Genomic DNA, 24,596 nt, shown 5'->3' with positions numbered 1-24,596 from the left:
TGTTGCCTATAGCAACCAATCAGATTCTAGCTTTTATTTATTACTTTCTACAAAATGACAGCTAGAATCTGATTGGTTGCTATAGGCAACATCCCCACTTTTTCAAACCTGCAGCTTAGTAAATCTAGCCCTTAGTGTTAAATGCAATGAAATCTGGCACGCCTTACATTAGCCTCTACTGTTTAACACAGTATTTCTAAGTGAACAGTACATAACAATGTACTAATTTATAACATGTTGTACCTGAATTATGTTTCTTCCTCTTTTTTTTTTTTTTTTACAATGATTTTTTTAGTGGGGTGTGCAAAGTCGAGTTATCAAAATCTGAAAGAAAGGCACCAAAAACAATAAATCTTGGCAAGCAAACGAAAACCATCTATGACATGCTGTTCTACCTGAGTGGACAGATGCTGCCTGGAATTACTGCAAGCCAGTCGCTGCCCTCTGATCCCACAGAAAGAGTCCTACAGCTTCACTGGCAGCATGTGACACTGCTCACTTTCCTCAAGTAAGAATAGACATATTACAGAAGTGGTATCTAGAGTGATTCTGTGCTGTAAGATTTATACATAGATATTGTTCTCCTTGGAATTAATTACACATTATTCAAGATGAAATTCTTTATTATACAACATCTCATGTAATACATTCACTTCAGTGTAACATATGACTGTTGCAGAGTAAAGATTTTTATCTTGAATAATGTGTAATTAATTCCAAGGGCAACAATATACTACACATTGAAATTAACAGGGTTTATAAGTTTTAGAGGTGACAACAGACTTTAGTAACATTTACAAATAACTATTCATCATTCACTAATCATGAGAGAGCCATAAGTGGTAAAAATCAGTCTGTAAAGATGGCATCGTCATATGTGTTCTGTTTTGCTTTACTATCTATTTATCTGTCTGTCCTGTCCTGTCCTGTCCTATCCTGTTCTCTGTTTCTATAAAAAGAAAAACAGTTTTTTGATGGCTAAGAAATAAGTAACTGACATGTTTGTGTTGACAGCAAACATTAAAATCTTGAGAAATTAATTAAAGTGGACAAGTTAGCCTGGTACTCCATGAAAATCTTGGCTAGATTAATTCTAAAAGCTAATTGACATCAATTAAGTAGACGGTACATGCAATAAACGTTTAATGAACCTTTAATGTATGATGAGTTTTCATGGAGTTATTTTGGATAGAACAGACATTTTTCACTTGGAAAGAGACTTTAATTTGTCACCCTTTTCCTTCCAAAAATTTTGAAATTCTAAATATCTTTAATAATGCATCAAAGTATTATTTTGCTACAACTTGACATGATGGCATTTTCATTCACTTTAGTTTGTAGATGTCTTGTCTCCTAAGTAGAAGCCACAAAAATCTTCTTAGGGTGTGTTTGGGGAGAAGAGGGCATGTGGCAGGCTTCATATTTTTATCCAAAAGATGCTAAGATTTGCCAGCAGTTGTTTATGTAGAAACTTCCCCTAAAATGATGTATATTTGCAGTATTACACAAAGTAGTATCTAGTTCTAGACTACTCTAGAGCACAACAGTACAAAGGCTGATCACAAACGGCTGGAAATGCAAATCTTTTTCTGACTGCAGCAGACTGAAGTTTGCTGTTGCAGGTTGGGTACATGTCAACATAATTTTATTTTTCTTCAGGGGCATTATTAGAAATGCCTTGTCATGTGGCCCACTACGGACCATCATAAAGTTATGCAAGCTATGATATCAGGGTATCCTAACTAGATTATACTGCGGGTTCATCTGTATTTAAATTTAAGCTATTTAGCCGGAATTTAATCCATCTACATTTGTCTTTTTTATCTTATTGCAATGACTTCGGGCCTGATTCATTAAGGATCTTAACTTCAGAAACTTCTTATTTCAGTCTCCTAAACAAAACAATGTTACAATGCAAGGGGTGCAAATTAGTTTTCTGTTTTGCACATAAGTTAAATACTGACTGTTTTTTCATGTAGCAAACAAATACTTGATAGCTTATGTGTACACTGAAATTTAAAGGTGATATTTGTGTGCTACATGAAAAAACAGTCAGTATTTAACTTGTGTGCAAAACAGAATACTAATTTGCACCCCTTGCATTGTAACATGGTTTTGCCCATGAGACTGAAATAAGAAGTTTCTTAAGTTAAGATCCTTAATGAATCAGGCCCTTCATCTGTATAAACCTTAACTAAAGTGATATTTTGTAGACATTATTAAACTTACAATTTACAAACTTGTGTTGCATTTATGTATTTCATATAGAAACCAAGGAGCATCTCTTCCTCACATTAAACCAGAGTATCTTTTTGAACCGTTTGATTATGAGAGATGGATGCAAGTACAGGTACGGTTCTAGAAAGGTGACAGTAATAATACATCTATAACAAAATATCCCTTTTTTAACCTTCATGAACTTGTCAATTACTATTCCTATGTTACTTACTCATATTGTACAAATTTTCCTTATTACTGTACCTTGTGGGTCCGCTTCATATTTCACACTTGACAGGTAATTTTTCAAAATCAACAAAAATGCAAAGGATTTGAGTGACAGTCTAAAATTGGTACACAGCTATCTAATAAACACATTTAGAGGTCTATTTAATAAGCCATAAAGAGATTGTTGTTGAAAACATGTTACTCTTCTCTTGAAAATCAATTCTGATCTGCCCATTGGGAATGTGAAATGTTAGGCAATGAATTTGCTGCACTACCGAAAGCTTGTTCACATGTGATACTATATTGAAAAGGCAGTGGTCAGAGTTATTATTGATCCCTACAGCCATCTCAATAGTCTTTTCTCATATCACTGTGTTGTAAATTTCAAAGCACTGATAGTAGCGTGCTGTGTGCTCACTCCATTTATAGTGGGACTGAACCCATATTGCTCTATTCACTAACGGTTGCAATTCTCATCATATGTACCTGCCTAATCTAATTTGTTATGGCTGCTGTTTACAATGATACAGAAAACATGACCTCATAGTTACATAATGTAAGGTTTATACCCAGTGAGATACCAATAAATAGCTGGGGAAAAAGTTTTTGGAAACTTTCTGGAAAAAAGTGGTACCTAAAGGCAGTTTTGAAACTTGCCCTTTTTTTTCAGTGTAAATAAAATCCAAATAACTTGGTGCTTAGGCAGTCAACGCTGATTGCATAGGTTTTAAAATCATAAAGCACAGTAAAAGCTTCTGTAAAACAACCCTGTGGCATTTGCTTTGATACATTTTATGGTTAGTTAATTTACCAAAAAGCATGATTAATAGCCTTTTCTTACAGCTTCAAAGGCACTGGACTTCACATATAGTGGGGTTTCCCAGTGCACTGTAACTTTGCAATGTTGAATGGGAACTTTTATAATATTGAAAAGCTAATAGAAGTGGAAAAAAATAAATAAATAAATAAAATAAAAAATAATAAAAAATATATATATATATATATATATATATATATATATATATATATATATATATATATATATGCACACAATATCTAACCAGGCTGGCTTATACTAAGCAGCCAAGTCATGAGGTTAATATGGAAATGCAGGGTGAAGCAGTGGTCAGCCATACCAGAGAGTCTATGAGGAGAAGAGAGAGGGGCAGGAAGAAAAAAGCTGACATAGAGAGGTGCTGGGTGTGTGAAGTGTGTCACAGCAACAGGAGAAGGAGTGAAGTGTATAGAGAAACAGAGGGATACCCAAGCTATGCAAAGAGAAGCTGGGTGTGGATTTTGCACAGAGAGGTAGTTGGATCATTGCAGAAAATCCACTATCAAGTCGCCTAAGCAGCCTGAGGGAGATTACACAGCAAAGTGAGCCTATGTGTGGAGAGAGAGAGAGACTCTTGCTATTAGCGAATTGCGTGTGAGCAGAGAGGGACAGCTAGCAAGATCAGGCGCGCAGTTAGTCCACGACCCAACAGTGGCTAAGACCCTCATCTTCAAAGGAGAGCAATAAGTAACAAAAACACACCAAATACTGTGACATTATTTATGCTCCACATATATCAGAGACTGTGTTACCTGTCAGAGATATAAGGAAAGTTGCCAACGTTTCAACAAGTGCACCAACGTTAATTAGTTAACCTTACAAACTATTTAATATTGGCAGGATTGTAATTATTGTTGATTTTATATTTTCACACAGTGTGTGAGTGCATTGTGGGAGAGTTTGGGGCGCTAGTGAATGTATGTGTGGCAGACATCTTGTTGTTTAGTTATTATTTTACTGTTGGCTTTCATTAATATCTTACCCGCTGTCCCGTTTATTCTGTTTATAATTTCCCCATATTTAAATCCGCCTCTCCCATTTATTTTCCCCAAAATAAACACCCAGTTGATTGTTTGCAAATACAGTGTGCGGTACATTTTTATTTAGAGGGCTGGTGTGGTCGGGTACAAGGGGCTTCCCGAGTCAACTCCTGTGTATGTGTATATCTTTATAAAGATAGGTAGATAATGTCAGAATTTGCTATGTACTCCTATAATTGGCACACACAGCAACCATACAGTCAGTGTTAGATTATAATAGGGGAGTTTGAAGCAATAGCTTTGCACCCAGGCTTCCAAGGAGGCCCAGAATATGCCAATTCAGAATGAACGTTTGTAAGACCTTACCAAAAAATAAAGTGAGTCAGGGGTGCTTAATGTTTCACTCCACTTGGGGAATTGATTCTACTGTTTATTGCAAAACCATTGTAGCTTAAATTCTGCTGTATGCTGTTTATAAAATAAAATTGGGGTAAGGAGCTTGCTTTGTGTCCTAATGAAAAATGTGGTCAGTAGAAGTTATTAAAACATTTTAGTGTAGTATTTCAAACTTTTCCTGACAATACCACATATGCCAGTTTTGCGTGTTGAATTAACCAAGAATAATTTTCACTGGTTTGTTTATATAACATTCTTTTTTAGGTACAAAGAGGGCCTAAATTAATAGGGTCTATATTAACTGCCTAGTTCTCCTAAGTATGGAGCTTTAAGACCTAAAATAAAGTAATTATTTTCTGATTCCTGTGCTTCATATTGAACACTAGGTGCAGCTAAGAGGTGACTGTTATTGACTGTCTATAAACAGCACCTCAGCTCAAGGTTCACCTGCTGCCAATAGATATATACCATTGGTATTCTAGTTAAATAATGACCACATTCAAAAATATATCATCTCCCTGTAAAAAATCTGCTATTTACTATTTTAATTTCATCATAGTTCTTACAAAAAGTTTTTTTTTTGTTTTTTTTTCCTAACATTAGCTTATAATATTGAACCAAAAACATCCAAACTTTTATGGAAGCTACACACATAAGGCGCATCACAACATGCTGAAAGTACTGCTCGTATTTCACAAACAAGAAAATAGCTTTTTCATAAACTTTGTATTCCATTTTTTTATGTTTGTTATTTAAAGAGAAATTTATTGTGTAAAAAGTCAGAATTGTTTTCCTCTACAACTAGATGACATTGATATAAAATTGGTTGCCAGGATATATGCTTGCGATGAAAAGATGCATAAGAGACAGCCACTAATGTCTGACTATAAAATAGCAAGTAATTTCCAATACCTGGTTCCTCTAAAAATCTCCTCTAATAAGCTCTTACAAGGGCTGGATGCCGGTAACTGTTTTTCTTTTTATTCCAGTGGCAATCATTAAACTTATTTGTGCTTTGCATTCTGCAGATAAAGCCACAGAAGTCCAAACAAAGGCTTGATGCCTGGAAGGGACATGTACTTTGTTATAAAATGTGGCTATTAGACACAATTTCACTAAATCAGTCTAGAGACTAGAATCACTGAACACACTAAAAAGACTAAAAGCAGAAGTAATAACAATAATAATAGTGATTATTGTAGAATATATTTGTTATGGCAGTGTTGTTTGCCATATAATTTCTATTATAACTGTCTTGCTAATGGAAAAACAGTACCAGTAACAGTGGGAGATCTAGACATGCCAGAATTATCCACTCCTAAGTTAGGATTTTAATTGGAACAAAAAAACAAACAATGCCTTTAAAATGTATTAAAATAAATTGCATCATGATCGTAATAATGATGTATTTTACAGGAAGAATATTACTCAAAATTGTAACCATAGTATGCGTTCCTTGATGAAAAAGAGTATAGGATGTAGTCCAAAATCTGGTGACTATATTTCACTTGGCACCCAACATAAGGATTACTGATCCCTCCTTTAGGTCTTGTTTGTGCTCTGTCCATTGTATGTTCACACACATTCAGGTACACACACTTTTCGTGCCCTTCATATTAATCTCAAATACTTTTTTGCTCATTTGTATTGTTATCTTTTGACAGTTTACACTCCAGACATTACACAACATGGCAGTACTGTTAGATGTTCAAGCATTACAATCACCAGCTGATGTATACACCCACGGCACAGGCAGCGACATTATTATTTTTATTCCCATTAATGTTAATTGTACTCTTTTTGTTTCTATTCTTAGGTTCAGGTTCAAGAGCTTCAGGCTTCTAGCAAGAAGAATGCTGATGTTGTGGATAATAATGTGCTTCATTTAAGTAATGGTACATTTCAGTCTGTGAGTAAACGGGCTTGGACAGACATAATGCTCCAGATATACAAGGTAAGAAACCAATTAAAGATATGTATTTAAGTGGGATTTTGACATTTCCGCCATTCCAGCTGGATTCATATAACAATATGGTGTGTATCTTTATACAGTACATTAGTCATAAATGTATGAAACTCAGATTTTGTCAAATCGACGATTTTCTGTATTTTTTCCAGTCATATTTAAATCTGTAATTTAATTGAAGGCAAAACCCGGCGGGTGATTTGCCAAAACCAAACTTTACATCCATTTACCCCATGAAGTTGTTAATGTTTCCTTAGTCTTTTGATTCAAGCCGTTATTATGATTTACAGTTTGCTAAGCATCACACAATTGCCATGGCAACCACAATCACTTGACCTGTGATGTGTAGTGAGCAGAGAGGCTTTGGAATACCTCTCTTCTATTCACAACATAATCCTCCACCCCCTCCTTCCTCTGGCATCACATGACCACTGAGTTTCTTGCAGACTGACTGGGTCAGTCTCAGAGATCAGAGTTTACACTCCTCAGAAAGAGCAAAAACCAAATGCTTCTAGCTGAATTACACTTTTTTGCAGTGGCAGCCACCAGCCATGTAAATATCCCAAAAAGCGTGATTTTGCAAAGGAAAGACTAAATTATTGGAGGGGACACCCTGGGAAATTACTTATTGTTCATGTTACGAATGTATAAAACATGGAGTTAAAAAACAAAATGTGGGACTGCAATGTAAAAGCTTTATTGCAGCACTAGGGTTAAAATTGTTCCAAAGTGTATCAATTGTTTCAACAATGTATGAGTCATAGCTAGTAGGAGGCAGAGAGATGTCAAAATGCTAAGTTAATGTGGGCTCTATTTGGAAGCAGAGATTTACTCCCATCAATTTAAACTGTAAATAAGCTCATAAATAAGAGCAATTTAGCTCCTTGTGACGAGACATTTATCAAACTTGAAAAAGCGATACATGCATATATTACATTGGCATACATCCCTTCTAAAACCACACAATTACTATATATACTGAGAACAATGAGAACTTTTTGACAACTTCAATTGTAAGCGCTACGGAATTTGCTGGCGCTATATAAATAAATGATGATGATGAACTCTATGATAAAAATGGACAGTACAAACAAAGCATCATTTATGTTATATTATTTTCTATAATTAGCAAGTTAAGTGCCTTTTTTATTATTCTGTTAATTAAATGCATCAGAAGTAATACAAGAAAAGTTTCAAATACTATAAAAAATATAACAAGTTATAACTCAACAAATAATCTAACTTATAACCAAAAACAAGGTATTTAAACACAAACTGGTGATGTAGATTGTGTTGCATAGCATAGGGGTTCTGAGGCGTGGACTAGGGGACAGGAAAGTTAAGTACCTTTTTAAGCTTTTTTCTTTGTTAGAGCATGTTAGATTAATGCAAGCAAATGCCGGCTATAGGATACATGTCTGAACCATGCTAGTAAATAATAACTTATTTACCCAATACTCAAACACATGGAAGCTAGTCGGGGACATTTAATAATGCTGTCTAAAGAGCAATTTGTGTGCAATGTATCTTTTTCTGTGTTGGTGAATTTCAAATATTGTTTAAATGTCTCAAGATGCCACAAATAAAATATGACTATAGCGATTAGCATTTTTGCAAAATGTTGCTGATAGTGATGCAAGTAACCTTATGTACTGAGGATAGCATTTATGTAGCTCCTAATCCTGCCTTTGCTAAATTGTGCTTACTGCTAAGAGCTAAAATGCAAAAGTTTGAACATAGATTATCATCATCACCATTTATTTATATAGCGCCACTAATTACGCAGCGCTGTACAGAGAACTCAATCACATCAGTCCCTGCCCCATTGGGGCTTACAGTCTAAATTCCCTAACACACACACACACCAATTTGTTAGCAACCAATTAACCTACCAGTATGTTTTTTGGGGATTATCTGTTGTATTGTAAAATAGGTCTGAATATATCTATGGTAAATGCCAGTGTCGTAGATTTTATTGCAGTGCAATATATTGATGTTATTCAGCTAGTGATATTGGGCCTGATTCATTAAGGAAAGTTAAGCAAAAGTAAGCAAGTAAGGCAAAACCATGTTGCATTGGAGGGGGAGGTAAATTTAAAATGTGATGCCAGATTTATATTTGGGATAGGGCATGTCCTAGATCAACTTTAAATTTCAGTGTACAAATAAGCTATCAAGTATTTGTGTGCTACTTGAAAAAACAGACAGTATTTTCCTTATGTGCAAAATAATAAACTAATTTGTACCCCTTGCATTGCAAGTTGGTTTTGTCCAGACAACTTGAGTAAGAAAACTTGCTAAATTTTTTGCTTAACTTTCCTTCATGAATTAGGCCCATTATGTTTTCAACCTTAACATGATTGGCAATAATCCAGGCTTCCTTTGTACCTATTGGGTATATTATAGAGGGTTAACTTAGCGTTGGTTACTACCATTGTAGTGCTCTATTTGCTACACATTTTGCACAATAAATTAAAATTTTCTGTTGCTAGTATATTGCTTTGGCACAAGCAGTTATCTCTTTTTTCTCAAACATCAGCTAATTTATTGTGTTAAAATGCTCTTAAGTAGGCTTTTCCTTAGTTATGCACTGTATAAATAATCCATTCATACCAAATAAACTCTGTCGAATCTTACTTTAATCCTGTGTCTTTTTCTTATAGGTGTTTATTCTTTCACGTGTTGCACAAAGAAAAAATGATGATGGCAGTGTGATAGATTGCATGCCAAAAATCAGTTCTGAGCCCTTATCAAGCAACATATACTCAACATCAGAGAGAATTCTCCTTACGTGGCTCAATGTTCATTATGAAAAGATGAAAAAAGTAGTGTGGATCAACTGTAAAAAAGGTGACACAAAATCATGTTGCTGTTTGCTTCCAATTTGGGCAAGGTTTCAGTTCCGACCAGGGCATTATCTGTGTGTGAAGTTTGTATGTTCTCGTGTGTTTGTCTGGGTTTCCTATGGGTGTTCCAGTTTTCTTTCCACACTCTAAAAACATACTAGTAGGTTAATTGACTTCTGATGAAATTAACCCTAGAGTGTATGCATGTGTATTAGAGAATAAATAGGTTGCAAGCTCCCTCCACTGAGGCAGGGACTGATGTGAATGATCATCTCTGTAAAGTGCTGCATCAGAACTGGAACTTAAATTTTAGCGTCTGAGGCGAGAAACAGCAATGCTGTACCCCTAGCCCTCAATTTTAACCAAATGAACATAAAGTATTCATGTACTGCGCTCCCCTTCAGTGTTGCTCCCTGGGCGGTCGCCCCTATCGCACAGCCCTAGTTACGGTCCTGTGCTGCATATTATGTAGGTGTTATATCAATAACAGGTTAATAATAATAATAGAGTTTATACTTTACTAAATCTGTGCAGCCTGCTAGCTGTCACACTCCAATGCTGTATGCATATATTTTGAAACATATTTAATAGTGCAGAGCTGCTTTATCTTGATAGAGCAGTATCCAATCTGGGATACTTTAAAAGCCAGCTTGTAGTCTCCAAGGTAACATGCATTCACTGATGGGTGAATTCACAAACAGGGGCATTGCCGATTAGTGTCACTACAAATATTAACAGCTTGATATGCATTGTCATTTTAGCTCTTTGACATATATCTGCACTACTTATTTATTGTCTGTGTTATTAGCCTATGTTATCACTCGATCATTGTCTATATTTATCAGTCTATGTAGAGAAAAACTTTCTATCCATAAGGATTTTAAGAACGTATCTGCATTTAAACAATTTCTTGGTGTTGTACGTTTTTATACTTTTTATTTGCTTTCAGCCAAAAGCAACATGTAGAGGTTAGGTTTTTAACAATGTTCAATGTTTTCTGGCACGCCATGGCAGAAGAGGTCAGCTAGTAAACAACTGCTTCATGTCAAACAGACATTGCTACAAAAAAATGTGAAAATAAGGAACGGCTGCATTGAATTTGATTAGTTAACTTCTGCTACACAATGATTAATGTGTAAAATACCAGTTGTGTGCCACATCTATTTTAATGCTAATATATTTTGCTAAAATAATTTCAATATGAAATTTATTTCAATGTCATTTCAATATCATTGGAGCTTATTATTCATTGCAGGTTTGTTTGACTATAATTCAGTGTGTTGCCGTGATTTTGTTCAGTGTGTATACCTGTAATCTTCATTTACTTTAACAATTAGTCATTTTGGTCACATGCTGATCAGTTCAGGTAAATCAGTCCAATTATAGAATTTCAGCTGAAGTATTATTAATAATTCTAGTAATCATAAAACTTTGCATGATTGGATTATTATTATTATTATTATTATTATTATTATTTGAAAACATAATCTGCAGTGCTGTTGATAAGGTTTTACACAAATACATAAGATTTACATACATTAATATCCAGAGATAACAGGTAATGAGGATCATGCCTCCAGGACCTTAGAATGTGAGACAAGACTAAACAAAGTATTGAAGAAACAAATTAGGCTGGGTACACGCTACAGGTTTTTCACCCCACTATCGAGCCAATCACACAATAAACGACCTTTCAGCCCAATATTGCATTAGTGTGTATGCTCCAACTATGAATAATTATCATTCCAAAGCACATTGTATCGTTTCATTTTATAAACGGACTAAAAATTAGATATGCTCACTGACCCCCGTGTTTTGGTTTTGGTTTTGGTTTTGGATCTGGATTACCGTCGTGTTTTGGTTTTGGTTTTGCCAAACCGTCATTGCGTGTTTTGGTTTTAGTTTTGTTTGGTTTTGTTTTGCTATTTTGTTTAAAAATCAATGTTTTTGGGCCTAAAATAACCAAATTTAGTGCTCCACCTGTTTCTTGGATAAGTAATGTAATTGTAAAGTTAATAAATTATCCAATAAACAGTTTAATTCCTGGTAGGCCTTCATTAATTGGACACACAAACCAGATTGTCTTCGTCTCCATATATGAATATTGGCAATGCAGCCATCGTCTTTGGATGTATATTACACCCTACACTTATACTTAAATTTGTAAAGAAATGGACAAATACAGTTTGGTTTCTGTCTCTCTAGGCCCCCCTCCACTTGTAGAAAATACATAAAAATTCAGCCGTTATAGACTGTACAATATTAATTGAAATGGAAAAAGCCAGTGTGGTCTGCCACCTGCATCATCTCTGCTTGTGTTTGGAAAGTGCAAATTGGTGCCAGAACCTCACGTGCCAGAACTGCTGCCACTGGTGCCACCCTGCTGCCACTGGCGCAGGACTTACACAATCAACCACATCCTTATCAGTGCATTTGTCGGCTACCCAAATCTCCCCCTCATCCTCTTCTAATTCCAAAGTGTCATCCTCACTTGGTGTATCACCGGCTACACTCGGGCTGTTCAGGCACACATCAGCAGAACTGCTGAAAGGGCCCCTTTTTATGGGTACACTAACAGAATGCTCATGATTAGACATCCCAGACTCTCCACAGGGATTGGTGTCATTTCTGATTCAGAGCAAACATTATCCTCTAATGCCTTACTGTTATCTTGCAGCTCGGCTTTGACGCGTAACAGTAGTTGTGCACCACTTGTAGGCTCGGTAACATTTTTGGATCTGCCACTAATAGAGAAAGATGAAGGCCTCATTCTCTCTTTGCCACTGCGTGTATAGAATGGCATGTTGGCAAATTTTTTTTTATCGGCACTTAAATTTTCCTCAGTTACACTTCTTTTTCGCTTCAACACGGTAATTTTTTTTGGGGTGTGTGTATTTTTGACTGATTTCAAAAGACTGTGTAGTTTGACATCGCCTTTCCCAGATAACGTACTGGGAACACTACCATCAGGACTGGTGACAGAACCTGGTTGCTCATTATGCTCATATGTGGACTGCTTTGAATCCATTATGAGGCCAACGCACTTGTAGTGCTAAAAATTATTTTTTGAGACTGCTGACAAATAGGACTTTTGACAGCCAGAAATATTAATGCAAATGAATGGGGGACACCCCAAAAGCACTTGGGAGTGCTAAAAATTATTTTTTGAGACTGCTGACAAATAGGACTTTTCACAGCCAGAAATATTAATGCAAAAGAATGGGGGACACCCCAAAGCACTTGTAGTGCCAAATATTGAAAAGAAAGACTCCTCTATCCTCCTCTCTTATCGTCTCTATCAATTGTTATCAGAATTGGATGAAGAATAAAGTATATTCTCTGTCCCTGCTCTAATCAGCCTGTGACTACACCCTGCTCTGTCCCTCTGTCAAATGGCGATGGATTGCTGTGGAGGCGGGTATTTTTAATTTTCACTTATCGCAAGACCCGAGCCCCGAGATCCAACGATGTCACAATGACGTTTTGCCACGATTTGGAATCCGAGCGGAAGGGAGAGTACCAAGCTTGCTCGGCTCGGTACTCGGATAGGCAAAGTTCGGGCGGGTTCGGTTCTCGGGGAACCGAGCCCGCTCATCTCTACTAAAAATCTTGTTCAATGATGGAACGATGTCGGGCAAATTCTGTAGTGTGTACGCACTCACGACCAGCAGTGTAGGCAGATCTCCGTACAGAGTCACAATCTTTTCAGCCAATGGTTATAACAGATGAAGAGCTGAAGGTAAATCTTGTAAAACATGTATTGTGTGTACACATGAATCGGCATGCTGATCGGGACTTTCAGTCGTTGGTAAAATCGTTAATGATTTTGCATCAGGAGAAATTTTCTGTAGTGTGTACCCAGCCATATAATTGTAAGTTAAGCATACTGCGTTGGTAGGCTGAAACTTTCACTCAGCCACACATGGGTTTTTCTTGACATTCAACATCAGGATTACCGTCCAATTTGGCTAACCATCCAGATTTATCTGCACTTATACTGTCACAAGATTACCATACACATAGACCAGTAGCCGTCATCTTTTGACCACATATATAATCATGTTCAACAATGACCTAGATGATTTTGAGAAGATTATTCTTGGTCACTGTGCTGATTTTGGAATTCATATTGTGATATCAGGGGAGTTGCACTTTATTTTAACTATATTTCCAAATTAACATAATTAGGGGATACTTTAATACCAGTCAAAATATGATTTAAGCTGCTTGTGAATATGCTTGTCTGAAGACAACTGCATGCAGTTTGAAGCAATGTAACGAATGCTTTACTTTGAGTTAGTTGAATCTTGTAAACTATGGGACAGTTTACAAAACCTGAGCTGTCTCACCTGACAGAACCACCTATATGTTTTTGCCGTTTTTTGTTTTTTTTTGCATATTCCCAGCGTTTTCCAAATCTGCTGCTTCATAAATCTAGCAATTTGAATTTTTGTGATGGCTAAAAATTAGCATTGCTATTTATAATATAGTGCATTTGAAAACTGTGGTTTTCCAGCGGTTTAGCTGTCAGTTCACCATTTTATACATCAGTAAATTGTTTGGCGATTTTCACTAACTGCAGTTTGATGCATTTCCCATTTAATGGTAGTCCTCTGTTTATATGTATTTATTATATTTTGTTTTGTTATGAAAATAATAGTGTGCAGTGAGTTGTGAGGTTAGATTATAACACTCATTGACATACTTGCTTCATGAGATTTTCTATGTTTATGCTAAAGGGTTGTTTTTATTTAAATACATTGAGAATTTTATTCACTTGTATATTGTTGTTGTTCATAGTCAGAGTTATCATCAAGAAACAGATTAAACCTATGTTCTAGGGTTATGAGAATGACAGTGGCTCTAGGCCATGTTGCAACTCGAATTTTCTACCCGGACACCTGTAATTCGTTTTTTGCTTATACCAGATATTGCATTTCAACTATAAAAGGTCATATTATTGGTTTATTCACGACTTTTTAAGCTTCATTTTATTCATAGATTTAATAGCATAGTTGTTATTAGAGAGTGGAAGGTTGATGTTGGTGGTCCTGTATGCATTTTTTTTAAGCTCGTAACCACGTTCATAAAATGAATATATCATTCTTAGAATTCTGTGCTACCTTTAGTTGTTTCACCAGATTCTACAGCATAATCTAGAGGGATTGCTCAGATTCTAGCCATTATTATTATTTATTTAAATATATAGATCAAACAAAGGACCTGCGGAAATATAGAGCAAACTATTATTATGTTTTGTGATGCCATCAGTAAATATACTCCTCATGGAACAATCGCTTCTATAAATGAGGGGTTTGTTTTAAATGTAAATCACCCCAGTTACCTGTAAGAAGATTTACTGCAGTGCAGTTTTGGCGATATTATGTGTGGTTTGGAAATCGTGATATCTACTAAAGGCAAAAACTGCATGTTTTGAAACCACTTAAATAACCGGTGGGTAACCAGGGTAATTAAGTACTTCTTCACATTAATAACATTATTAATAAAATTCTTAGTAGCGCCCCTGGTTAAATACAATGCTTAGTGGTGCCCCATATAAAGAATAATAATAATAATGCTTAGTATTACATTATAAATCTGGGGAAACAACTTATTATTATTCTGGTGCCACTGCTAAGCATTATCTTTAAACAGGGGCACTAGGTAACTTATTAATAATAATGGAAGTATTATTTTATTAATAATGGGGTACAACTCCGTTCTGCACAAGATCTGCGTCTCTCATCCACCCTCATTACATCCTCCCATTCCCGGTTACAGGACTTTTTTGGGGCTGCACCCACTCTATGGAATTCTCTCCCTCTCACATTAAGACTCTCCTCTGGTCTACAAACTTTCAAGCGTTCTCTGAAAACCTACCGCTTCAGACAAGCTTATAATATTCCTCAACCACCCTCTTAACCTCACTACCTTACCCTATTACCACCCGTTACACAATTTCACACAAGACAACTACCCCGTGACCAACATTGTTGTGTTACAGGATCATTTAGCCTGTGAGTTACTTTTACCTTTGCAGCCTGGCTGGGCCGAAATGCAAAATGTAGACTAAGCCTTAGCCTCATGTGTCAAACTCCCATTGTCCCATAGATTGTAAGCTTGTGAACAGGGTCTTCTCACCTCTTTGTCCGTTTTACCCAGTTTGTTTATTAGTTTACTATGTTTGTCCCCAATTGTAAAGCGCTATGGAATATGTTGGCACTATATAAATAAATGATGATGATAATGATGAATACTTAACCAGAGCCTTGGTGTTCTTATCCCTAGCATGGAAAAACTTGCAAGGGAAAAGTAATTATTACCTGATGAACTTTTTTGATCAGCAGGCAATAAATAACATTAAGATAAACAGGAGGGGGGTTGTAAAAGTAATCTAATCTCACCCCCCTGGCTCCAAAATAAACAGGAGCATCCTCATTTTAAATAGCGGAGTCCACTCTTACAAACAAGGCTGCTCCTATTTTATTATTGCATGCTTATTTTTTAATTGAATTAGAGTGCCCTCTTTTTCTGTTTTAATCAATATTTTCTTCTCATGAATGCAAATGGTTTTTAACTACAAACAGAAGCTATTTTAGGACCATGATCCTGTTCCCCAGTTGCTTAGGAAAAAAGTGAAACCCTTGTTTGAAAGAGGAGAGTCTCCTCTTTTAAACTAGGTTGTCCCTTTTTTACTTCTTGTCCCCCATATCTACAAAATATGCGGATGCCCCTACATTTTAAAGAAGGGAGCAACTCTTTACTTATTGTGTGATCAACAAAGATGTACATGCCTATGCTTATAAAAGCTAGCATAGCTCTCCTACCTCCTGTTTCCATCACTTTTAACTGCGCTCTCCAGCTACTCTGCTCACCTCCTCTCGGTCCCTCTGCCCTCTGTCTCCTCTCGCTTCTCTCCGCTCCCCTCAGTGACTCTCAACCTGTCATCCGTGCCCACCCTCTTGGGCCATAGTTACCTGCCTATACTCACTTTTTCCCTCCCTCCCTCTCTTTCATGCTGTGCCTGAGCCCCCAGAGTTATAGTGCTTACTGTTACTTGTACTGTGCTGTTTCACCTTGTACTGTGCCATTGTTTGTCCTTGTACGGCGCTACGGATACTTTGTGGCACCCTATAAATAAAAATTAATAATAATAATATTACACATTGTACTCCTGGTACACCTTTACGCAAAGTCAACTAATATAAATTGGTAACCATTCGTGTGGGGAGACCACCAGCTGTTCAGAAATCTATGATAAACCCAGTTGTTGTCAATTGTTTCCCAGCTCTAATGATGCCTCCCAAACTTTTTTGTTTTTAGTGCTTAGGCAGCTTTTACAATGCATATTTGATTTTTTTTTATAAAGTGTGACACAAAAGGTGAAAGTTTAGGAGAGTACAATTATGCACAGTCAACCTAAACAAATAATATTCTTACCAGAAGACCAGCAGCTATTCATAAAAGTATTTTCAACTGTTTGACAACTTTTACTTAGGAAACATATAAAAAATGTGTTATGGAGTATAATTTTTTACTTTTTTAACTTAAACAGTTTGCCAAACATAACAATTATTTATAAAAAAATGTAAGTCACTCGAGTTCTAGTTCCTACTATGCACAGCAGTGCAGGTCTTTTTCACAGCACAAATTGGTTTTAGCAGCACCTGGGAAGTGTCATTAAATACTACTTTCGTTGAGATGCCATTGAACCATATGCATCTAAAATGAATTACATTGACAGGAAGATTTTAATTTAATGAGTGAGAAGCAGGCAGTGCAGTGACCTGGCTGTTTCTTTTACATTTGCATCCCTGGAGAAACCCAGCATGTACGGTGTAATAAAATCACAGAAGCATCTGAGTAGACAGGCTCCAACCTGGACTGAAACTCTCCAAGGGGAATATTTACTAAACTTCGGGTTTGAAAAAGTAGAGATGTTGCCTATAGCAACCAATCAGATTCTAGTTATCATTTATTTAGTACATGCTACAAAATGACAGCTAGATACTGATTATTTGCTATAGGCAACATCTCCACTTTTTCAATGCCGCAGTTTAGTAAATATACCCCCAAGTGTTTACCAAGCCAGAAACATGAGCAAACCAACAAGATCAGGTTCTTTAATTTGTGGTGCGCTATTGAGTTGTAACAATTTTATACAAATGTACATATATTTTATTTTTACTAGGTGACATCCCACCTACGAGATGGATAATGAACTTTGATAAAGACCTTTTAGACGGGCTTGTTCTTGCAGCTCTGTTGGCAGCATATTGTCCATATCTTGTGAGTACCACTTACTATCTGCTCAGCACTGCTGCCTTTTGTGACCTTTTATTTTTAAAACAAACAATTTTATATATTGTTTTTACTTGTTTGCAGATTTCCACTCATTTCATAAGTATGTACACTAACCCCGAGACTCCAGAGCAACGTCTACACAACTGCCTGATCCTCGTCAATGCTTTCCGGGCCATCAGTCTTAACATCGACATACAGGTGAATACCAGCCCACATTATATGGATGTATTAATTATAAAGATGTGTCTGAAATATTCATTGGACAGTGTGTTGAATAGGTCTCCAAGCCATGGATGCACTGATTGCTTTATTATTTAATTTGGTATTGTATCTGTGTTATATGTTTACACAGTTACCAAAGCTGAAAAAAACACAGGTCCATGAAGTGAGCTACCTCCCATGGTAGGGAATGCCATAGCCTGGCTACCTTTACAATAAATAATCCCTTTCTACGCTGGAGATGAAACAGTCTTTCCTTCAGTCCCTCGTCACCCACACAGTACGTGGTATGGAAAGTCCGTTAGACAAAGCTTTGTATTGACCTTAAATATTACATTAGGTCACCTCTAAGAGTCCCCTTTTTCCAGTCTACATAAAGCCAAGTGTGTGTATCGCCCACAGCATTCTAGTAGTGTAAGAGGAAGGTGGCATATGTCACAGTGCTCTTGGGATCTTTGTTTAATGTTTTAAATCCAGAAGAAAACCTTTATGTAAGGAAAACATGTTCAGTTTAATCATATATTTTGTTTTGTTATATGGTCCCTTTATATATTTTTGAAGACAGTTATAATGTTAATTGAGAAAGAATTTATATTTCCTTTCCTGTCAGAAACTAAAAAAAAAATGTAATTTCTTAGCGCTAACTGCCATTTGTTTTAATCATCCATCTAGGCCACTGACATATGCGATCCGAATTCAGTGATGATGCTAATGCTGTGTGTATATTTACATGAAAACTTGCCTCTTTATGTGCCTAAAAAAACAATTACGTTCAGTGGGGCTCATCACCAAACCATTTCACGCCAGGTAACTGATTTTACTTAATCTACTGGGTGTAGTAGTATATAGTGATATGTTAGGATGCAGAGGAAAATGCCTTGGAGCACTAGTTCTCTTACCATTCTCAACACACATTTATAGACCAAGATTTCAGTGTCATTTTGAAGGTAGGTAAAATTTTAAAATAGCGTGAGACTTTACGAAGTGTAACCCAAAACAGACTTACATCCAAGAGCTTCCATATGGAAGTTTCTACTGTATAAAATAATGTATTTAGTAATACAAGTATGGACAACTAGATAAAGACAATATTTGACTAACATATGGTATGACAACTTCAGTTCTCCATAGTCACAGACCAGGTTTGTTTATACTCCTAATTAATCACAGGCATATTAATTAGTGAAAAGGTAATTTGATTGCCATACCTGTGACTATTTATTTTCATTTGCTTTTTAAAATGAAATCTAACATGTTTTTTGTTGTTTGTTTTGCATCTTTTAAACATGCAGCTGCAAGTCATTTTCCTAGGATGGCCTCCTATAACAGTTTTTTATATGTGACTCTGGTTGTCATGGTAGACACATGACACTAGGCAAAAAGTAGGAAAACAGAATGTAACGATGCCGTTGAACATGTACATTTTATCCCCATGTCCCCCTAGAGTGTCTACTCTAGCACACATTAAGACTGTGTATTCAGTATGTGTGTTCTCATTCCCATAGCATGTCTGTGCTCACCCCCATACTGTGTTTGGATATCAGCCATAAAATTGATAATATATGAGACCCTGTTACATTATCTATTACACTGTAGGTGAGGTATTCATGCTAGTCCTAAGCTTTCTATTTGCATAAACCACAGGAGATCTAACTAGGGGTAGTGCCCCCCCTCCCCCTGTTGCAAAATCTAGTCAACCAAGTGTTATGTTTAAAGCACAAATTGAGCGAATAACCAACATTACATTATAGATTGTAAATATTCTGCCAATCTATTTACATTGCTATTTAACCACATGTTACAGGCTAAAAATTAGAAACTGTAACTTAGCTTCATGTGTAGGCAAACTAGATAATGTTTAGGGTGGCTTTCTATGTCTGATTTAATTATCTTAATTAGGAAATGTGTATTGTATTCCTATGCCTTAATATCCTAAGACACAGCAGACAGCCAAACACACCTCTACAGCATGAGTCTATTCTATGGGTATAAGAAAGAGCAGTGGAGTGTCAGGTGGAAGAAAAAGATCAGGCTGTGTAGGAGGTAATGGTTCCCGTCAGCTGATATAGATTGGGAGAAAGACTGCGAGGACCCTTGTTCCTCTTCCTTTGGATAAGTTACCCCAGGTCTTGTGAATCTGTGGGCTCGGCAAAAGCGAGGTGACAGTGAAGCTGGACTGCTGCCCTGCTGGCAGTCACTGGCTCTTCGCACTCCATGGAATGGTGCTAAGGAGTGTAAAAGGAGCTGGTAACATAGTGTAAGCCTGTAGTCAGATTTCCCAAGGTGGACATAACAGGACCGGTTTAGTATTGTATGTACTACTCTCGTGTCCATTGTGCATACCTGTAATTATTACTCCTTTATATATTTTGGGTTTTGTGCCTATTGTTGTTGTTCCATTAATAAAAACTACCATAAGTTAGATATCTGCTTGGGTGTAAGTATTTATTCACATACAGGGGAACTCGGTAGGCTGTTCAGCCTTGGTAGACACCGTTCCCTCACATGTTCCCAGGGTCCACTGTTACTCCCCGGTAAACACCTGGCCGGCACTTTACTCAGTTCTTTACTTACAGGAGCACTCTCCTCACTCTGACTTGCAGGGTGTACTAACCCTCTCCAAGCCCGTACCTAGATGGATCACAGTTACCTCTCTAGGCCCCGTGTCTTTTACCTGGGCACATGGTCCCACACTCAGTACTGCCAGTAGGCGTTCGCACCCTTACCATGCCAGTACTTCTCTCGCCCTAGATTACGCCCAAGTGCCACAACCTCGTACTTGTAATTTTGTACCACCTGCCCAACTGTGATGTGCCTGTTCCTCTTTTGGATATCTGCAGAGCCCTGGACAGCACCTTGTGTGCATTCCCCTGCGGCTCTACCCGGTTCAGCTGCCCGGGACTGGATGATCCCACTGCTTGCCACCAAATGTGAGAATATGTGGTTCCCAAATCACTCAGACACGTTATTAGAGGAAAATAGAAGGATGATTTATTCTGCAGAACAGGATTAAATACAGCATGGCCCCCTTAACAATAGCAGGTCCAACAAGTGAGGAACTCAGTTCAAATAAATCCAGTGAGATGTGTTCCACAGCGAATCTCTGGCAGAGCATCACCTCTTGGCCAAAGTCAGCCACTCTCTCTAAGTTCCCCGGCTAGCCTCTTTTATCACCTTTTAATCCCACCTTGGGAACTGCCTGCCCAGGAGAGTTGCAAAAGGTCTCAATTGGTGGGCTTCTCACGCTATTCAGCCTCCTCCCCTACCTCCCCAGGTGTCTTCCCTCCAATGACCGCTGCTTGGTCTGGCTCCTGGCTGTCTGTAGAGCTCACTAGTGGACAATAGGGAGCAAACAGAAATAACAATGATAACTTAATTCACTCAACTCCTCTGAGTGTTCACTGTGGAGGTGGAATTTCACCCCTGAAGTGCTTTTCCAAGGATATGTTACAGTTCCATCACTGATACATCCTGATAACAACAGGGCTAAAAAGTGCAATTCGGGCATGGATTAGAATAAGGGGTTATAACACTGGTTCCATACACTATGCCCGTTTCTTTTCACAGAACAACAACCATGGTGTTTTTCCAAGTGTCAACAGAATCATTTATGTTAAAAAACAAGTATAATTTTTATGGATTTGCAGTTTTAATCTATTTAATAATAAGAAACAGAAGGATAGAAATTGTACTACTAGAAAAAGTTACATGTGTTTTTAATAAAGTTTGAATAAGTTAATATTTTTTCCTCTTATCTAAATTATCTTCAACTTCACACTGCCTTGATTGACTGTAATGTTCCTTATTGCTGGTATTCAATTACAATCTGTCCTACAGTACCTATGCACAACTGCTGATCCATATAGTCTGACCTTTGTGATTTTATGTTGCCGTAATAGGTCCGTCTGAAAAATCCAAGCAGCAAGCCACTGGTGTACAGTGCTATAATTGTAGGTCAAGAGTCAGCTGATTTCTCATTGCCTAAAGGAAACACAATAACGATTGCCCCAAAGTAAGTAACCTTTTCTTTGTCTTCATTGGAACTGACAGCTCAGCAGCCCGAGTTGAGAAAAAAAAACCCTGCATATTAATTATGAATAATAAAGATTTCTTTTCACCAGGGGATATCTAGATGTTTACGTAATCTAAACATATTAAATATGGTAATTTGATGGGGCTATGTTTATTTCTCACTTTCTGATTTTTATAAATGCACCAGTAAATATCTTTCTAGACATTTATGTTGTTTAGGTTCTCCTCAGCTTATGTCAAATGTAAAAACTTGTGAAAAATTGGTGATCTTTTAATATGTGCAAAATATACTTTTTTTTATTGATCTGGCTTGTATATACCACTGCATGGCCATATTCATACAAGGTTGTGCCTGGGAAATGTGGTTTGACATGTAAAACAAGGTCAGTAATATATTACTGTGTTAGCACCCATTGCATCATCCTGTTTATTTGGACTTAACTTTATTAACTCAACAGGGAGGAAAATTTAGCAATTGGTACCAACTGTTTCCTGTCAGGGTATTCATCCTGCCCTGACTTTGTTACTGCACTCTATTTAAGCTTAAGGAAAGAGCACCAATGCCCTTCCTTCTACCTCCATCGCAATCCAGCCTTTTTCCTCTGTTCCCAGTTTAGGATCAGAATTTAAGGATCACAGTGTAATCATTTGTGTCAACTCCTAGTATATCTGCTACATCATGAAACTGATGTAAAGTGTTCTGTGCTGAATCTGCCCCATAAACCTCTATCCACTGAGGACAACTGGCTTTTCTGACTATCTCAGTCCCTGCTCCAGTCCCAGGTGCCCGATAGAAGTATTTAACCATATCAATGCAAATGTAAATTAAAATGCAGTCTGCGTGTTCTCTCTGAATTTAACTCAAGTCTACAATACATATATTGATCCTTGGCTGAAGTAGAGATGAATCTTATTTGGGTTACTGTATCTTTTATATTCGCCTTTTCCTAGGTACATATTTGTGTGTCTGTAAATTGGGTGCACGTTTACAAGTTGGTGATCAAGGCTGCTGTATTTTTTTATATATCTTTGCTCCAGATGCATCTATGTGTTCTGTTTTAGGTTGCTCATGTGTTAAGAATCCAGATGTAGCACTATTCCACATCCCCCTTCCCCCCATCTTCCTCTCCTCCAATCCACCGCCTAAATACATATAAAACCAAAAAACTGTATTACCCTAAATACCTTTCTTTCTCAGTTTGCACTTGACTGTCCACTTCCTGACATTTTGGTGCACCTGATGTTAGAATTACTATGTGTTTAGCTGCCTTGTCTATGGTCTTGTATTACAACAATCTTTATACAATGTTTGTGTAGGAATTTTGAAAATAAAATGTAAAAAAAAAAAGAATCCAGATGTAACTGAACGCAAAATACATATGTGAAAACATACATGTGTGCAGACCCATGCGATATGCAAAGGACATATTGTTGCGTAAAATATTAACCAAGGCCCTTAATGTAAGGCACTGAATGGTATGGCTAAAGCTACCCGACACAGTTTTATGAATTTTATTTCAACAGCCTAACTCAAACACAATCGTGTCATCGAATGATTTGTACATACACATAATATGATATACCTTAGATTTAAATCAAAATGATCAGTCTTGGACAATCACATTTAGGAAAATTCATTTTATTTTAGATTGTATTGTTTTAGATCATTCACAATCAACACACTTATCAATAATTTAATGATCTTATTACTACATATGTTTGCATCCCAATTGTGAATTATTTGCTCTTTGATCTTGACAAGCATTTAACTTCAAGGCACTGAAGCCTAGCTAAGCTGCTTAGGTACAACCTTAGAACACTTTTTACAATATTGAAATATCAGTACAAGTATAATGAGTGCATTATTGATTGGAATTACTACTACTCTCTAACACTGTGTACTTTTAGCCTTCTGTCAGCAAATCATGAATTTACTCTTGCATGGATGTCTGTAATGAATTTTGCATCAAAGCATATTATCATTTAAAATAACTGCTTACATTTTTGACAAGTTAATACCTTGCTTGTTTCGTTTTTTCCATTTCAGTGCATTATTAGCACCTTCTACTTTTGGAGGAAAACTCTTTTCATATATAACTGTCGTTACAGAATGTCAAAGCTAATTTGGCAGAAGTAATAGAGAGAAATGATTTGAACTGTTTGTGATGCATGCCGAATTGCTGCACTACACAGCCCTTATATTATAGTTAAATGCTTTTTGATGTACAGTATTTCCATTTGGTTTGTTTCCAGCAGGAGGGTAACAAAACATTTCAAATTGGTTCCAGTCTGGCATTAGATTTTGTGTTACAGGAACATTGTTGCTGATTTGTCCATTTCATTCTAATTGATTCCAATTCTTCCACTCAACAAGCTGATTGATGATCGAGCACAACTCCATACATTATAAGTATCAACACTTTTACAAGCTTGCTCCCAAATGCTTACAGCCAATATATAAAGGTTATTTAAGTCATCCAAAACATAAATATGGCTCTTCATGTACTAAGTACAGCAATACAATGTAATGCTAATTCTAAAGGCTTTGCACTGTAACGTGAATGGGCTTATGT

At 36.8% G+C, this 24,596-nt stretch overlaps 1 protein-coding gene across 1 annotated transcript in view; it reads left to right on the top strand.

Annotated features, from left to right (window-relative positions):
* Positions 1 to 24,596, top strand: part of CFAP47 (cilia and flagella associated protein 47) — a 402,255-nt gene that overhangs the window by 125,200 nt on the left and 252,459 nt on the right. Inside the window, exons 30-37 of the mRNA XM_075200313.1 lie at positions 296 to 508; positions 2,269 to 2,350; positions 6,473 to 6,610; positions 9,286 to 9,472; positions 17,660 to 17,757; positions 17,854 to 17,970; positions 18,664 to 18,798; positions 21,891 to 22,003. Coding sequence (XP_075056414.1) covers positions 296 to 508; positions 2,269 to 2,350; positions 6,473 to 6,610; positions 9,286 to 9,472; positions 17,660 to 17,757; positions 17,854 to 17,970; positions 18,664 to 18,798; positions 21,891 to 22,003 — 1,083 coding nt within the window. The remainder of the gene's footprint in view (positions 1 to 295; positions 509 to 2,268; positions 2,351 to 6,472; positions 6,611 to 9,285; positions 9,473 to 17,659; positions 17,758 to 17,853; positions 17,971 to 18,663; positions 18,799 to 21,890; positions 22,004 to 24,596) is intronic.

The sequence above is a fragment of the Mixophyes fleayi genome, chromosome 2, assembly GCF_038048845.1.
Source record: "Mixophyes fleayi isolate aMixFle1 chromosome 2, aMixFle1.hap1, whole genome shotgun sequence".
Lineage (NCBI taxonomy): Eukaryota > Metazoa > Chordata > Amphibia > Anura > Limnodynastidae > Mixophyes > Mixophyes fleayi.
Note: the sequence above shows the minus strand (reverse complement) of the source record. Positions and strands in the feature narration are given on the sequence as shown.